General features: G+C 47.9%; 2 protein-coding genes across 2 annotated transcripts in view; one reads left to right on the top strand and one right to left on the bottom strand.

The window, feature by feature from the left end:
• Nucleotides 1-18,616, bottom strand: part of LOC140265438 (olfactory receptor 14J1-like) — a 201,111-nt gene that overhangs the window by 142,420 nt on the left and 40,075 nt on the right. The window lies entirely within an intron of this gene.
• Nucleotides 1,121-2,086, top strand: LOC140265389 (olfactory receptor 14J1-like). The gene has a single exon (XM_072361308.1). The coding sequence runs from the start codon at nt 1,121-1,123 to the stop codon at nt 2,084-2,086; it is 966 nt and encodes a 321-aa protein (XP_072217409.1).

Here is an 18,616-nt window from a genome sequence, read left to right as displayed (position 1 = left end):
GGATGTGTATGCAGTGAGCAGGCTTGGAACATGCTGCAGGAGCATTGCTGACAGACAATGACACGGTAAGTCTCACTTCAGGCCATACAGTTGCTACTCATAGAGGGTTAACTATAACTGTGATATCCCATAGCAGATCTGGCTGCAGGCACTGCATGTTTCTTTACTGTGGAAAAAGCCTTCTGCTCCAGCTGAGGGCTTCCGTGCTTCAGCATCAGAGCACAGCCCTGAGTGCTGCGTGTCCCAGCACGGCTGCAGGCTGTGCATGTGGGGCTGCAGGCGGGTGCCCTGGGCTGTCCTGCAGAGCAGGGTCCCTGCTGTGCCCCAGGGGCTGTGTGCCGGCTATGGGACTCTGCCGCCTGCCAGGCTCAGCACTCAGCCTGCCCGGGGAGCTGTCCAGGGTGCTGCGGGGAGACGTGTTGAGGGGGGAAGGAGCCCCCCGGTAGAGGAGCTTGTGCTGCCACAGCTGCTGCCTGGGGCAGGGGGATCACAGCTCCACTGCAAAACTGAATGCATCTGAGGGCACTTTGCAAGAGGAGAGACCAGGAAGGGACTTTCCATCTCCTGCTCTGAGGGAAGGCAAGAAGGATTGTAGGCAGAAATCTAAAATGGGCTGCCTAATCTGCACACAGCTCTGAGATTCATGAAATTCTCTTCAGTCTATTGTTTGTTTTGAGAACAGTCACATGTGTTGTGTTTCAGCTTCTTCTCTCTCAAAGGGTGGAATTAGTTGAAATTATTATCATTTCCTCTTGACAAGAATAATGCACTTATCTTGCAAACAGGCATGTTTATCCTATAGATACTGAAAGGAACAGAGGTTGGGTTTGGGGGCTCTAAGAACTGTGTGGGAAAAGATATGAGACAAGAAACAGATGAGAATAACCACGGAGATGGGATAAGATTAGAAGATGATAGGAAGGCTACAACTCCATATGCTTCTTCTGATAAGGGAATGTTGAACTTCATGAAATGAAATTGAAGTTATGGTGCTAAATGAACAATGTCATAGGAGAATTAAAAGATTTCATAATACAGCAGAAAGAGCGTCTCTGAGAATGGTTTGAACCTGTTATTATCTTCTGCACTCTGAGCAGGACTCCAAGCCCAGGAACAGCAGATGTCCAACAGCAGCTCCATCAGCGAGTTCCTCCTGTTGCCGTTGGCAGACACGCGGCAGCTGCAGCTCCTGCACTTCTGGCTCTTGCTGGGCATCTACCTGGCTGCCCTCCTGGGCAACGGCCTCATCAGCACAGCCGTAGCCTGCGACCGCCACCTGCACACCCCCATGTACTTCTTCCTGCTCAACCTGGCCCTCCTCGACCTGGGCTGCATCTCCACCACTCTCCCCAAAGCCATGGCCAACGCCCTCTGGGACACCAGGGCCATCTCCTACACAGGATGTGCTGCACAGCTCTTTTTCTTTGTCTTCTTCGCTTCAGCAGAGTTTTCCCTTCTCACCATCATGTCCTATGACCGCTACGTTGCCATCTGCAAGCCCCTGCACTACAGGACCTTGATGGACAGCAGAGCTTGTGCCACCATGGCAGCAGCTGCCTGGGGTGCTGGGATTCTCTATTCCCTGCTGCACACTGCCAGTACGTTTTCACTGCCTCTCTGCCAAGGCAATGTTGTCAACCAGTTTTTCTGTGAAATCCCCCAAATCCTCAAGCTCTCCTGCTCAGGCTCCTACCTCAGGGAATTTGTGCTTGTCATTTTTAGTATCAGTTTATTCTTTGGGTGTTTTGTTTTCATAGTGGTGTCCTATGTGCAGATCTTCCTTGCTGTGCTGATGATGCCCTCAGAGCAGGGACGGCACAAAGCCTTCTCCACGTGCCTCCCTCACCTGGCCGTGGTCTCCCTGTTTCTCATCTCTGCCTCTTTTGCCTACCTGAAGCCACCCTCTGCTTCCTCTCCATCCATGGACTTGATGGTGGCAGTTCTGTACTCGGTGGTACCTCCAACACTGAACCCTATTATCTACAGCATGAGGAACAGGGAGATAAAGGATGCAGTGAGGAAAGTGATTACTAAATGTGTTTCAAAAGCTGTGAACTTCCCATCTTTTGGAATTCATATAATGTAATCCAGCTTTTTTTCTGAATCAAGCTCTCTTTTATTGATTGTTCCGTTCATTTCATATGTGTAATTTATAATTATTCTTTATATATATGTGTACTGTAATGTTTTTCACTAAATCATCATTAGTCAAATGAATTCCTACTCTGTTTGTATTTTTCTAGTGTAGCCCATACACACTGTACATAACGAACCAGGCTCTCTGTGAACCTTGCAGAATAAAGGACATGCAGTGACTCTGTCTGTCCTCCTTCTTTTGGAGCTGTCAGGGTCAGATGTTCTCAGAAACCCACAGTCTGGTAGGAAACACAAAGCTGTTCATCAGAATATACAGTGACTTCAGCCTGCAACAGCTGACGGGCCATCCCTGGGCTCCTGGCTGGGGTCTGTGCTTTCAGGCTTACATCTGCCAGTGCCTCTGAGAGGCCAGCAGCAGCAGCTGGATTGCATGTTGTTTGTCACGTCCCCTCTTGCTCATTCCCTGTGAGACCCTGCACAGGACAAGTTCTTGGATATGGGTTATCACATCATAATTTTCCAAGCTTCATAGAATCATAGAATCATAAAATTACCCAGGTTGTAAAAGACTTAGAAGATCATCAAGTCCAACCACAGCCTAACCATAGTACCCTAACTCTAACAACCGTCAGCTAAATCATATCCCTGAGCACCTCATCCAAACAGCTCTTAAACACACCCAGTGATGGTGACTCAACCACCTCCCTGGGAGCCCGTTCCAGTGTTTAGCTACCCCTTCTGTAAAGAAGTGTTTCCTAACGTCGAACCTGAACTTACCCTGGCACAACTTGAGGCCACTTCCCCTTGTCCTGTCACTTGTCACCAGTGAGAAGAGACTTGCCCTGTTCTCTCTGTAAGCACCTTACTGATACTGGAAGAGAGCATTAAGGTCTCCCCTCAGCCTCCTTTTCCCCAGACTAAACAGCCCCAGCTTCCTCAGCCTCTCCTCATAGGGTTGATTTTCCAAGCCCTTCACAAGCCTTGTTGCCCTTCTCTGGACCTACTCCAGTTCCTCTATGACTTTTTGTACTGAGGTGCCCAAAACTGGGCACTGTAATCAAGGTGAGGCCTCACCAATGTACAGGAGCAGGATGACTTCCTTAGTCCTGCTCACCACTCCATTCTTGATCCAAGGCATTATGCCATTGGCCCTCTTGGCCACCTGTGCACACTGCTGGCTTGTATTTAGCCGACTGTCCATCAGCACACCAAGGTCCCTTTCCATCAGGCAGCTTTCCAGGCAATTCTCGCCAAGCCTGTAGGGTTGCCTGGGGTTGTTGTGACCAAAATGCAGGACCTGACACTTGGCCCTATTGAAACACATTCCGTTAACCTTGGCCCATCGATCAAGCCTATTCAGGTCCCTCTGTAGTGCCCTTCCCCGCTCAGGCAGATCAACACTCCCTCCCAACTTGGTGTTGTCTGCAAACTTACTGAGGGTGCACTCAATCCCCCCATCCAGATCATCAATGAAGATGTTAAACAGAAGCAGTCCCAGCACTGAGCACTGGGGGACACCGCTTGTGACCAGCCGCCAACTGGATTTTACTTCACTGTCCACAATTCCACTCCGTTGATCACAGCTTTCTTCATGGCTTCTTCCATTTTGGACACAGAGGTGGTTGCTGCCTCCAGGATGGTCTGTGGTTGAGGAATCCTGCACAAAGGTCGGATTAAAGTTACCCAGGTTCCACAGGAGCCATTCTGGAGCCTAGGCTGGTAGGTGGAAAGCTGCCCCTAATGAGATGACTGACATGAGGAGGTCAGGAGAAGCCTGGAGAACACCGATGGGAAACTGAGGGGAGGGAAGAGGAGCCTGCATACCATGCTCATAAGCAAATGTTCCAAGCAAAGGTTACCCACACTTAGCACTGCTGAAACACACCTCGCACTGCCTCACACTGCTCACATCCACCGTTTGGATGCTGAAGGAGAGCATTTTCACTGAAGACAGAAGCAAAGAAGGCCTTCAGTATCTACAGCATCTCAGCATCTCTTGTTAACAGAATACCACCCTCACTTAGTAGGGTACCCACTGTCTCCCTAGTATTCCTTTTATTCATAACATACTTTAAATAAAATAAAATAAAATAAAATAAAATAAAATAAAATAAAATAAAATAAAATAAAATAAAATAAAATAAAATAAAATAAAATAAAATAAAATAAAATAAAATAAAATAAAAAAATTAATGAGTGTCAACCAATTTATGTAATACTATGTTCTGCTTGCAAGGAACTGTGTGAGAGAGGTGGGCCAATCAGGGCTGGTTCAGGTGTTTAAAACTGAACAATAAAGACTGTTAATGGAAAAGTTATATGGTAGTAAGGGCGTGCATGGGATCTAAAAAACAGTATTGTTTGACAAACTGTTTTGATGGTATAATAAAGTGTAATTGTTAATGGCATATGGAAGTGTACCAGAGGGTATGTGGAAGTGTAAATGAGGGTACAAATAGTGGAATAGTTTACAGAGGGAAAAGGGTTTAAGAGGAAGTGAGTTTATCTACACAGACATGAGAGCAACGCCCTGCACTTCTCCTCTGTGAGCAGAGCAAAGCAGAGCCACAGTCCCCATGTATCATGTAGTGGTATTCTACTTAGAAAATGGGTGAGGTCACAACAGAAGAGGCAGATCTTCCTCTCTGCTCCATCTGTGGCATACTCTGGAGTTCAAGGCATTGCAAAGCTATGGCACATCTACGTTTGTTCGCTGATGAAACCTTAGTTTGCTCTGGGCTCTCATTTCAATTGCATCTACATAAGTCTGGGGTCATGCCAGATGACAGGAAGCTGGCAAATGTTCTCTCATTGTAAGGAAGAACAAGAAATGTTACAGGGGCAATTATGGACCTGTCAGTCTCACTCCAGAGCCTGGTAAAATTATGGAGACAATGATGGTGGGAGTGACTGAAAAACAGCTGAAGGACAATTCTGTAACTGGTCACAGCCAACACAAGTTTCTGAATGGAAGGTCCTGTTTAATTATGGTCCATTTCTGACAAGGTTACCCACTTAGCTGACCAAGAGAAGCCAGTTGATGTTATCCTTGAGGATTTCAGTAGAGCTTCTGATACTGTTTCTCACAGCACCCTCCTGGACAGAATGTCAAGCATACCGTTAGACAGAAACAGGATGTGGTCAGTGAGCAGTTGGCCAATAAGTCAGGCCCAAAGGATTATAGTCAATGGGTTCCATCGGGCTGGTAGATGGTCACTATCAGGGTTCCCAGGGCTCCATTTTAGGGCCACTTCTCTTTCATGTTTTTGCATGCAGGACTAGAAGATGTTCTGAGCAAGTTTGCTGATGATACCAGATGAGGAGATGCTGTTGCCTCCACTGAGGGGGGACAGGACTTGCAGAGAGATGCGGACAAGTCAGAGAAGTGGGTACCAGTTGGTCCTAAGCACCAAGTGCATAAACCATAACAAGAACAAGTGCCTGATTGTGAGCCTGGGTAGGGGCAATCCTGGACATACACACTGACTGGATATGGGACACTGGAGAGCAGACTGACTGAACAGGACTGGGGGTCCTGATAAGCATCATATTGAACGTGAATCAGCAGTGTGCCCAGGCAGCCAGGAAACTCAGCTGTCCCCTTAAGTGCATCAAGCAAGTTATTGCCAGCTGGGTGAGAGAAAGGACTGTCCCTCTCTGCTCTGCATTGCTACAGCCTCACCTGGAGCACTGGGTTCACTCCTGGGCACCGCAGAACATAAAGGACATCAATCTATGGGAGGGTGTACAAAGGAGGACACTGGAACTGAGTGATCTGAAGTTCAGAGTTTCATTAGGATTGACTGCTTGTTCAGATTGGGCCTTTCTTACATCCCACAGCCTGTGATGAGAGACGGAGCACACATGAGACATGAACCCCACATCATCCTTGCATCCCATGCAGAGCCTGGAATCTTCTGTCCCCATGTCGTTCATTTAGCATCATACAGACCTCCATCACACTGCCCCAGGAAGGGCCCTGAGCAAACATGACGGACAGGATCCCCTTGCCAAGGGTCTGGGAATCAGGATTTGGCCTGTTTGCTTTGTATGGCAAAAGAGGGGTTTCTCACCAACTGAGCCACCATGCCAGTGCCTTTGCCTGCCTGTACTCATGGCTTCCAATTATCTGCTCTAACAAGTCCCTTGGGAAGATGGCTTGTTAGTGCCTCTCAGTGGGCCCATTAATACTCCAGGAAACTTCACTGTTACTTCTGCCTTTGTCTTGTTGAGCACTATTCTTGTTGTTCAGTCTTCTCTCTGCACTGCAGGTTGATGGACTCAGCATCAAATGCACCCTTGGGCCCATTATAACCTGAAGAGCCTCCTGTGCCTTTTGCCTTCCTGTCATATTCTTCAGGTTTTCAGAAGTTGTTCAGCAAAATGGAGGGGTACCTGGACATATCTTGAAGAGGAGGGATCCAGCAGACATTTACTATCTATTTATTTATACTTGTTTATAAGCAAGTCTTTAAAGCAGCACTGTGCAACTGGTAGCAATCCAGGATGTCCCCAATGCATTCTATTCTGTTACTGTGTGGACAGAAGTCCTTCTCAACCCACTTCTGCTCACATTGACCCCATGGGGCTTGCATCACTTTTCCTTACATCACTCTTTTCCTCTGCAGCCACCCACTCATTGTTAAACCTGCTTTGCACCAACTCCCACTGGTTTTCCACAGAGAACCAGCTGCACAAGGGCAAAGAAAGAGTTCTCCATCTTTTTAGCCAGAAAACAAAAGGAAAGATGATGCAAATGAATGAACAGTAAAACACAGTGATCAGCTCCATGCCATGTCCAAGCTGCTTCTATTGAGTTTTTTCTTTCACAGGGAATATTTGTAGAAGAAATAAGCCAGAGACAGATAGGATGTTATAGATAGAATCACGGTGAAGGAGTTAACAACAGAATCCATCAGACTTTTGAGGAATGGATCAAATTCCAGTAATCTTCCTTGGATAAATCAGCCAGGTAGTTGGGAGGTATCAACTTAAAACTGAACAGGACTTGTGAGTATTTCACACATTGAGAAGGGTTAATACATTCTCATTGATTTCTATCTTTGTCTTCAACACTTTTATTCACCTTTACTGACATTAATAAACATCTTTCAGACTTTGTGCTTTAATAAGAAAGAAAAAAAGGAAAAGGAAAATAAGTGAAAGAAAAAGAAAGGAAGAAAAAGAAAAAAAGGAGAAGAAAAAGAAAAAGTATAAATAGGAAGGGATTGACAGAATCATGGTGAAGGAGTTGACAACACAGTCCATCAGACTTTGGAAAGATGGAGCAAATTTGAGTAATCCCCCTGAAAGTCAGAAATCAGATGGATAATAATTGGGAGGTATCTGACTGAACAAAATGCAAGGGATGGAGCAATCTGGAGGGCAGTGGGAGGAGCGTGTGTCCAGATGGCCTGCTGAAAACGTGGCCTTAACCACGGCCATTTATTTAGGACAGCTGGAGACACCTGGAGGATGAGGGACATCAAATAGGCAGCAGGGAAGAGCAGCGGCGGACACCGGGCTTTAGTCACAGGGCATTGGCACTGGCACCGCTGTCTGTGTCCCTGAACATGAAGGCATCTGTGTCCTGAAAACACGGTTCTGGAAAAGATCGCAAATATGGGAAAAGAAAAACAGACACAAAATCCCCTCAAGTACTCATATTTACAACTCAAAATGGACAGGACACATGAGATTTTCTCATGTTGAGAAGGGTTAACACATTTTCATTGATTTCTATCTGTGTCTTCATCATAGTATCATCATAGTATTGTGCGAGTTGAAAGGGACCTTAGAGATCATCGAGTCCAACTCCCGGGATTCGAGCCCTCTGTGTAGCAGAGCGGCACTTCTACCCCTTGCGCCACAGGGGGGATTCGAACCCGGGCCCCCTGGTGTTGCAAGCGGCAATCCTACCGCTGAGCCACCGGGGCTTCAATTCTTTGTCTGTTTTATTGACATTTATGATCATCATTTAAGCTTACAGCCTCAACATTTATTAATTAATTAATTAATAGAAAGAGATCCATTTGTGTCTTGCACATGGCCTGATGCCCCTTTGACCTTCACAGTTAACCCCAGACCTTCCTTGACGGAGAGTATGAGATCCAGCAGAGCACCTCTCCTCTTTGGTACCACCACGGCTTGGTCAAGAAGCTGCCATCTGTGCTCTCCTCGGATCTCCTGGATGGCACATGCCCTGCTGTGCTGTTCCTGGAGTGAAAAAGGCCCCTAAAGGGGATACAGGCCTGACAACATCAGGCTCCCATCTGCCTGCAAAGGGCGCCTTCCACTTGCACTCCCTGATCAGAAAGCTGGGAACAGACACTGTTGGTCTCCTCTGTTTGCCATTTCCATTAGCTCTGATGTTGCCGTGACTCGGAAACCCCCAATTTCCCAGCTTCTTGCGAAACCTCTGCCAGAGCCAAAAGACCACCGTGACTCATCAAGAAACGTGGCAAAATGGTGTTTATTAGGAGTAATCAATATCTTATATACCTTACTACTTCGTCTACGCCCCCTAGGGCACGTTTGAAATGCGCGCCAATGTACCTTGAGACGGAAGAGGCTGGATTACTATCACCGTCACATCCCGAAAAAGCCCCGCTACCGCCTATATGCTTGTACTACAAGGTTCATCCTCGTTAGCATCTACAACATCTCCCCGCCCCCCAAGACAACAATTTATCCCTTTTCAATGTGAACACTAAAATCCCAAGTATAATCTACTATAAATTTGATATTATTCTATATGTTCTATGCAATATACTTATACTATTGTACTCAGTTTAACTGAATTACTTATCTACTTAGTCAAATCTAACCTTAATAAGACTAATACTAATCTTAATGCAACTCTAACGATATTAATATATTACTCTTATCATAACTCTATTACTCTATTAATATTTTACTCTTAATATAACTTACTCTATAAATTTATATAAACCTTAAGATCTATTAATATATTACTCTTAATATAACTTACTCTCTATAAACTTTATATAAACCTTAAAAGCTCTATCTGATATAATGAGTAGTGCAAGTTACATTTGTGCAAAAGAAAACAATACCACAACTAAATGAAGTGTATATTAAGATAGTCCCTTTGATGTCTGGAACCATCCGAGAAACAGTTCTCATCCGTGATGTTTTCTATTCTTCTTCATTCTTTGTCATTCTTCTTTCTATTCTTCATCATTCTTGCATGATGCATCTTCTCTGTATGGTGAACAGTAGTCAAAGTCTTCTGTCCGTAGCCTCGATAGCGTCCATCAGCTCATCAGCACACGGCAACATGCACCATCATTACATTAGCGTGTAATCGATATGTAGTGACTAGGTAACTAGAATCACACTATAGGATAAGAAGAACACATCCTAAAAGATAAGTGAAGTTGCAAATACAGATAAGTGTGAATCTACTGTTGGCTGAGACCCGACAATTCTAGACTGAATCCAGAAGGTCCCCGCGCTTGTTGTTCGAGCGGTACTAATCACCGAGACCAACAGCAGCAGAACAGTCTCAGGTACCAGATTCGGACTCCCCACCAACTGCTCCTGTAAGGAAAGAACTCTTATCCCACTTCCCATAGTCAGTCTTCACCAACCATTCCTGAGTAAAACGAGAAGTGAAGCAGGACCCATTGTCAGTCTCAACGTGACTGGGCAAACCGACCATAGCAACAGCGGTTGCCAAATGGTATCGGACTGCAGTCAAGCCAGACCCGACATGCTCAGTGGCCGTGATGACAACAGAGGAGGCACTCATAGCAACAGCCAGCCCTTGACGGGGAGACAAGCAAGACTCCCAGATGATACCAGTTTGCCAGATCTGCAGTGACCCTAGGCCAAAGACAGGAGTGCTGGCAACTTTATCTGCTATTGCATTACCTCTGGTAAAAAGGCTTGGCACCTCAGAGTGACCACACACATATAAGGATGCAACAGGAGCTGTGTGAGAGGTCAAGGTCTCATCTAAAATTCCAGCAGCCTCTGAACTTGGGAAGTCCTCCCGGCCCATCCAGGCCAACAGCTTGGCTGCAAAGATGGAGTCAGCAACAATGTTAGAGGGTATCATTCGCCAGAGGTGCACTGCGACCGTCACAGCCATCACCTCAAGCATCTGCACGCTGACCATTCGGTTTGTGAAGACAGCAGCCTGTGAACTATGGTTGGAATCCTGCCAAACCACCATCCTGAGATCAAGAGTCTCATGCTCTACCAACTGAGCTAGCTGGGCCATTTCAAGACCTTGAGCAGTGTCCATGCAGCTCTGTAAGATCTTTTGCCAAGCTGCAGCCATTTTGCTAGACGGATTTTGGGGTTCTTTTGGGTCGGATCCCTTTAGCTGACCATACAAGGGCTTCATCAATCGAGCAGGTATCCCCAAAGCACCCCGAACCCACTGGAGGGCTCCTACCAGTTTCTGCATATTCCATAGTTTCTTAACACATGGTTGAATATCAAAACCCACCAGCTGCAAGCACTCTGCTTTAATTCCCTCTTGCATGTCTATACCATGCACAGAGTGAAAGGGATCATCTTGTTCAGCTGCCACAACCCTCCCAAGCTCAGTCATCCACCCCTCTTTCCAGAATGTATATTGCACCAGCTTGAGAATCACACATGTGAGGCTTTCAGTGTTGTGAGGGAGCACAGGGTCATGCGCCGTTAAAGTCTTTAGTGTGTTTAAAGCCAGGGGTAAACGGAACTCGCGGCAGCAGCCGGCAGCCCGATGCCGGAAGGCGGAGCGGCTCCGCGCCGGCGAATCGAGCCCCGGTCCCCTGCATGACTGGCAGGCAACAGGAGCCACAGCGAGCGAACAACTTGCAGCTGCAAGCTCTGTCGGTCCTGTCCCGTTGGCGCAGCGCAGCAGGAGTTGGGCCCGGGTCCGATCAGGCGGCCCTCGGACTGATCGCAGCAGCGAGCTCCCCCGCCGCCGCCAGCAGCCGTACCGCCTACTTCCCCAACCACTCGAATTAGCTGCACGCCCGCTACTCCCCCCCCCGGGATAGCACCACGTTTGCGCTCCCCCCGGGTCTGGAACACGCCTACTTCTCCAACCACTCGAATTAGCCGTGCGCCCGCACTCCCCACCCCCCAATGACAAAGGATATGGGACTGAAGTGTCCACTTGGCAGTCGAGAGGGTGTGTGGTCGATTGGAATTCGCCATCTTTAACCTTTTCTTCTCCGCTTCTCCCGGACCCCGTCCCATCTTCGCCGTCTTTAACTTTTTCTTCTCCGCTTCTCCCAGACCCCGTCCCATCTCCCCGCCTCCTCCCCAGACGGCTCTCCTGGGTCCCACCGTCCTCAGCCGCTTTTCCCGGCCGCCCTCCCGGCTGCTCCGGGTCAAACACAAGCCCAACTAACAAACACGATTCAACAAGTTTCCCCTCCTCCCTGGCTGCTTTAAGAGCACCCAGGATTACGCCCCAGGTCACAAGCTCGGCAGCCGCCTGGGCTGTCGCTGCATGCTCTGCAAGCAGAACAGTGAGCGGATCCCATTTACGACAGTCAAGGATCTCGCGGGGGGATGAAAGTTCCCCGTCCCGTTCAAGATAAGTAAGTACTGCAGCAATCTCCTGCAAAGAAGGAGCAGTCTCGCCACAGTATTCTTTACAAAAAGAAAACGATACCTCACTGATAAATTCCATAATCGTCGTCCCGCCCCGTCCCGTCGTCCCCCCGGAACTCTTGCCGCAAATATAGCGCCCCCGATCGCAATCCACGAGTACCTGCACTGCAAAAAGAGAAAAAAGAGACCCTTGCCCCCCCAGGCAATCTCTACAAAGACAAGAAAGCACGCTCGTCGTCCCCCCGAGGCGCTCCCTTGCGGGATGCAATGCCGTCACCTCACTACACCCCAGATTAAAAAACCCCCAGGCACACTCGTCGTCCCCCCGAGCAGCTGGAGGAGGAATGCACTGCCGTCCCCTCAGTACACCCCTATATAAAAAACAAACAAACAAAAAAAATAAACCGAAAACACGCCTAATAAGAAAAATCCCCAAAAAGAAAACGAAAAGGCACACCGGAGTTTATGGCCTCACACAGGAGCACCATATGTTGCCGTGCACAATTATAATCCAAACCGCATACTTGCCCAGGTGCTAGCGAGACCCTCGCTAGGGCCAAAAGGACCACCGTGACTCATCAAGAAAGGTGGCAAAATGGCATTTATTAGGAGTAATCAACACCTTATATACCTTACTACTTCGTCTACGCCCCCTAGGGCACACGTTTGAAATGCGCGCCAAAAGGTACTTCACAAGGTGTAGCTGGAAACGAGGGGGGGCCACTGTCACGTGACATCTCGAAAAGCCCCGCTACCGCCTATATGTTTACAACATCTCCCCCCCTCCGAATACTGCAAGGTTCAGCCTCGTTAGCATCTACAACAATTGGCTGACATACCTGAAGTCTGTGCTGTCATTCAGCGAGGCCTGGCAGGCTGGAGAGCTGAGCAGTAATAAACCAGATGAGGTTTAACAAAAGATAGTGGAGAGTCTTGCACCTAGGGAGGAATAATTGCATGCACCAGGACAGGTTGGGGGATGAGCTGCTGTATAGGAGCTCTGCAGAGAGGGACCTGGGTATCCTGATGGACAACAGGTTGGCCATGAGGCAGCAGTGTGCCCTCGTGGCCAAAAAGGCCAATGGCATTCTGGGGTGCATACAAAATACGGTGGCCAGGGTGTCAAGGGAGATGATCCTTCGCCTCTAATCTGCCCTCTTAAGGCCTCATCTGGAGTTCTGTGACCAGTTCTGGGCTCACCATTATAAAAAAAAATACACGGATCTCTTGGAAAGAGTGATGCAAAGGGCTACAGAGATGGTGAAGGGCCTGGAGCATCTCCCCTATGAAGAAAAACTATGTGAACTGGGTCTGTTTAGCCTTGAGAAAAGAAGACTGAGAGGGGACCTGATCCAGGTCTATAAATATCTGAGGTGTGGGTGGCAAAGTGGTGAGACCAAACTCTTTTCATCAGTGTGTGGAGACAGGACAAGGGGAAATGTCCAGAAACTGGAGCATAGGAAGTTCCGCATGAATGTGTGCAAGAACTTCTTTACAGTGAGGGTGACGGAGCACTGGAACAGGCTGCCCAATGGGGTTGTGGAGTCTCCTTGTCTGGAGATATTCAAGACTCGGCTGGACGCCTACCTGTGCACCTACTTGGTGCTCCCCAGAGGTCAGTGCTGGTGCCTTTCCTCTTCAATACCTTTATTGTTGATCTGGATGAAGGCATCAAGTGAACCCTAAGTAAGTTTACAGATGACACCAAATTGGCTGGGAGTGTGGATCAGCCTGGAGTTAGCAAGGCCCTACTGAGGGATCTGGATAGGCTGGAGAGCTGGGCTGAAGCCAGTGGGATGAGGTTCAACAAGACCAAATGCAGAGTCCTGCACTTTGGGATGTGGAATGGACTTCCCAGGGGGGTGGTGGATTCACCAGTTGATGGTATTCAAGGAATGAATGGATATTGTGTTGAAGGACATGGATTAGTGGGAGCTATTGGTGATAGGTGAACAGCTGAACTGGATGATCTTGTAGGTCTTTGCCAACCAAGGTGATTTTATGATTCTATGATATTGTGTCCTTATCTGTGTGCCCTTTTAGTTTCAACAAACACTCTCTGGAAGGACTTACCACATGTCTGGAATAAGTCACTGACCACTAGAAATCTGGTGTTAAATTCAACAGATTTTAATGTACTGTCATGATGCTGTTGTCTTTCAGGAGCTGTTGAACATGAAGATGCAGAGAAATCTCAGGGGATACGAGTGGGAAGGATAAAAATGATATCCTCTGCTGCTGAGCTGGGCTGGGCTCCTGGGACACAGGAAGCTCATAAAAGTGGATGGTGCTGCAGACAGACAGCTGTGCCCAGGAGCACCTCTAGTGCACAGCACAGCCTGCAGGTGACAGAAGGAGAGGAGAGAAAGGGGAGAGAGCTTCCAGGATGCATAAGGTGTGAGCAGCCTTCTGAGCTCACTGCAGCAGCATTGCTCACAGACCGTGACACGGTAAGTCTCACTTCAGGCCATGCAGCTGCTGTTCATAGAGGGTTAACTTAATCTGGGAGATCCCATAGCAAATCTGGCTGAAGGCACTGCATGTTTCTTTGCTGTAGGAAAAGACTTCTGCTCCAGCTGAGGGCTTGCTTGCTGCAGCACAGCCCTGAGGGCTGCATGTCCCAGCACGGCTGCAGGCTGTGCATGTGGGGCTGCAGGCGGGTGCCCAGGGCTGTCCTGCAGAGCAGGGTCCCTGCTGTGCCCCAGGGGCTGTGTGCCGGCTATGGGACTCTGCCGCCTGCCAGGCTCAGCACTCAGCCTGCCCGGGGAGCTGTCCAGGGTGCTGCGGGGAGACGTGTGGGGGGAAGGAGCCCGCCGGCAGGGCTTGTGCTGCCACAGCTGCTGCCTGGGGCAGGGGATCACAGCTCCACTGCACAACTAAATGTTTGTAAGGGTTCTTGGCAAATGGACAGTCAAGGCGGGGATTTTCCATGTCCTGTTCTTAGGGAAGGAAAGAGGATTTGAGGCAGAAATTTAAAAGGTGGTGTAAACTTTGAAAACAGCTCTGAGACTTCCCAGTATTTCTTCAATCCTTTGGTTGTTTTCTGAACAGTCACACAGAACGTAGTTTCAGCCTTTCCTTCCTCAAAGGATAAAATCAGTTCCAGCTCTCGTGGTTTTCTGCAGACTTTAATTGTTCACCTATCCTGCAAACAGTCTTACTTCTCTAAGAGATGTTGAATTGCATAGAGGCTGGGGTTGGGATGTTGAAGAGCAGTTGGAGTAAAGAGAAAAATATCCAGGAGGCTGGGATATGATTAGGAAATGAGAAGAAATAAAGAGCTGCCTAATCGTCTACTCCCTAAGGGATGGTGAATCTCATGAAATTAAATTTAAGTTCTGGAGCTAAATGTACATTTTCCAAAGGGAAGGGAAATATTTTGCAGTACAGCAGAAAGCAGAAATGAGGAAAATTATAGTACAGCTGAAGGAGTGTCTCTGAGAGTGTTTTGAACTTGTCATCATCTACTGCTCTCTAAGCAGGACTCCAAGCCCAGGAACAGCAGATGTCCAACAGCAGCTCCATCAGCGAGTTCCTCCTGCTGCCATTGGCAGACACGCGGCAGCTGCAGCTCCTGCACTTCTGGCTCTTGCTGGGCATCTACCTGGCTGCCCTCCTGGGCAACGGCCTCATCAGCACAGCCGTAGCCTGCGACCGCCGCCTGCACACCCCCATGTACTTCTTCCTGCTCAACCTGGCCCTCCTCGACCTGGGCTGCATCTCCACCACTCTCCCCAAAGCCATGGCCAACGCCCTCTGGGACACCAGGGCCATCTCCTACGCAGGATGTGCTGCACAGGTGTTTTGCTTTTTCTTCTTCCTCTCAGCAGAGTATTCCCTTCTCACCATCATGTCCTATGACCGCTACGTTGCCATCTGCAAGCCCCTGCACTACGGGACCTTGATGGACAGCAGAGCTTGTGCCACCATGGCAGCAGCTGCCTGGGGCGCTGGGCTTCTCAATTCCATTCTGCACACTGCCAGTACGTTTTCACTGCCTCTCTGCCAAGGCAATGCTGTCAACCAGTTTTTCTGTGAAATCCCCCAGATCCTCAAGCTCTCCTGCTCAGCCTCCTACCTCAGGGAAGTTGTGTTTATCATTTTTAGTTTCAGTTTAGCCTTTGGGTGCTTTGTTTTCATAGTTGTGTCCTATGTGCAGATCTTCAAGACTGTGCTGAGGATGCCCTCAGAGCAGGGATGGCACAAAGCCTTCTCCACGTGCCTCCCTCACCTGGCTGTGCTCTCACTGCTTGTCAGCACTGCCTCTATTGCCTACCTGAAGCCCACCTCTGCCTCCTCCTCACTCCTGGATCTGACAGTGGCACTTCTGTACTCAGTGGTTCCTCCAACACTGAATCCAATTATCTACAGCATGAGGAACAGGGAGATCAAGCATGCTCTCAGCAAGGTGTTGCAGTATGCACTATTCCAGCTTCCATAAAGTGCACATCTTCCTTATAGAATTCCCAGTGATGGTTCCTTATGTTTTAAGCATTGTTTATTGTTTGATTGTGTGTGATATATTAACCCGCACAAAAATGTTATTGAGCTTATAAATAAAAAAATTATTTCACTTCTTTCCTACCTAATCTCCAATTTCTACCTCCAAGAGCTCATGTAAACATGGAACCAGATTCCCTGAATAGGTAAAGAGATAAATAAAAAGCTTTTAAAGCAGACTTTTCCTTTGCTCTTCTCTCTTCCTGCCTTGTCTGGGACTGGAGGAGGTACAGCCACAGACAGCAGCACAACGTGCTCTTTTCTATCCTGCTCTCTTCACACTGCCACAGTGCTCTCAAGTCCTCTCATTTCTGCTGGCCTGAAGGTTTTGTGTGTCTCACGACAGTCCTTTGTTTCTACAGCAGCACTCTGGGGTTGCAGTCAGTTGCCGGCAATATGAATGGCTGTGTCAGAGCTGGTCTTCTTGCTGGCACTGCCATAACAAGAGAGCCACTTCAGAGCAGGACCAGAGAACTGGAGGTCTCTTCCAAAGATTTTGTAAGGAATATACCTCAGGAGCTGCTCCATTAGGAGGCCTCGAGGTCTTTTGTTACCCTTCACTGTGTGACCTGGTAAGACTGAACTGTCCCAAGGAGATCTGCAAGCAACTCGGGGCAGTGCTGAGGTTGAAAGTTTATGGGCTGAGATAAAGAGAAAAAGAAAAGGATAATTATGATAAATGTATTTATACATTTATAATATATTTAGTATATTTTCAAACATATACAATATATGCATGAGCATGCATATATTCACATATACTTGTTGGAGAACCTGAAGGCAGTAGGTCAGCATGCACAGACAAACAGCCATACAACAATAAGGTTAAATATAGCTGCGTCCATTTATTGCCCAAAAAGCCATACGTTTATAGCAGACAGATAAGGACATCCAAAAATCACGCACACTAATTGGAGGAAAGCCACTGCAATAACTACCATAAACACCCCTTCAAAGCCACGAGCCATTCATTCTTTTCCTAGAGGTGCCCTTGGTTCTCATGCTGTTTATCCTGCTCCGCAGCTGCTGCTTTGTGAAGTCTTTGTCTTGATCCACGAGCTGTATATGTATGATCACGATTCAAAAAATTCAGCACAAGCAAAGCCTTACATAATTTTTCTTGTGGTGTGTCCCCCATGTTCTCCTTTTTTGTATAATAATGGACTTCAATGTTTGATGAGTGCGCTCAGTGATAGCTTGTCCCATGGGAGAATGAGCAATGCATGTAATGTGTTTAATCCCCCATTCTTGGAGGAAAGTTTGACTGGTCGGTCCATCCTTGTTTTTAACCAAGTTATGTGTAGGCTGCAGAGACGAAGCAGCAAATGATGTAGACGCGGCAGAGAGAGGCAGCGTCACAGTGAGCGACGTGGGTGGGGTGGAAGGCAGCTGTGGCACCGCCAGCATTAGGGCCAGAGTGGCAGCAGAAGGCACGGGCGTGCAGCGGGGTCACGATTTCTCTTTCTCCTCACCATTGGGGGGGGTCGGAGCCATGGATCGAATCTGGGCAGGGACTGTTTTCGGCTCTGAGGAGCAGCAGCGAGGGTGGGAGGGAGGGCAGTGGGGAACAGTCAGAAGAGTTTATTCCTTGTCTAATTTGTTTAAACCCTTCCATCCATTCCAGAATAAACAACACATATTCTGATGGCGTTAGTAACAACCAAGCAATATTACGAGTGTCCAGCTGCATTTGCACATCCGCAGTGAAAATCCATTGAATAATTTGCTTAGAAGCTTTAGATTTTATCCCATAGTCAGTCACAGTCCTACGAGCCTGTTGTAACAATTTCCAGTCATGCACTTCCCACCAAGCAGCTCCCTGCTGATCGTATATCACCAGACAAGCGAGCTGAGACGCAGCTTGCCACTGTCCCTACAATATTGCATCTCTAATAGGCCCAGACCAATGTGAAGATGGAGGGCTGCTATGTCTGGGGTAAAAGTGGCATAGGCAGGGTCTGTAAAGACATCAGTGCTCGTAGAGACTATTGCCTCCTTCATATGCAGTTCCAAGTCCTGAAGATTCTCAGTTAATGTTTTAATATATTCCTCTAACACTTTCCATTCTCACCATTATCTGAGTTGCTTTCTCTCTCAGGATCTTCTTGCTGCTCTGCACACTCCTCCCCCCCTTAGTCCCTCCCCATACCTTCCTCACTTGCTGCCACTGGCCCTGCTGGGACATCAAAGAGGTCGAGGTCAGGGGAGTATTCAGAGCTTCTGCAGAAGCCCTAACTTGTGAGGCTGATGAGCAAACTGAGTACGAGACTCCTGGTAACAGGGAGTTAAATTCTGACCTTGACTGAGCACTAGGTCCAGATAGGGCTTGTACTGTAGCAGCAATCTGATGCTTGACTTGCATATTCTTTGATGTATTTATAATCAGCTTCCATGTAGGACCCAAGCCTTGCAAATGCTTAGGTTCCTTATTTTCCAA

This window comes from Excalfactoria chinensis, unplaced genomic scaffold (assembly GCF_039878825.1).
Source record: "Excalfactoria chinensis isolate bCotChi1 unplaced genomic scaffold, bCotChi1.hap2 Scaffold_85, whole genome shotgun sequence".
Taxonomy (NCBI): Eukaryota; Metazoa; Chordata; class Aves; order Galliformes; family Phasianidae; genus Excalfactoria; species Excalfactoria chinensis.
The sequence above is the reverse complement of the archived record's forward strand: the minus strand, read 5'-3'. Positions and strand labels throughout refer to the sequence as shown.

Bases quoted from the DNA above. Each gene is read 5' to 3' on its own strand.
- LOC140265389 (XM_072361308.1), top strand. From the start codon at position 1,121: ATGTCCAACAGCAGCTCCATCAGCGAGTTCCTCCTGTTGCCGTTGGCA.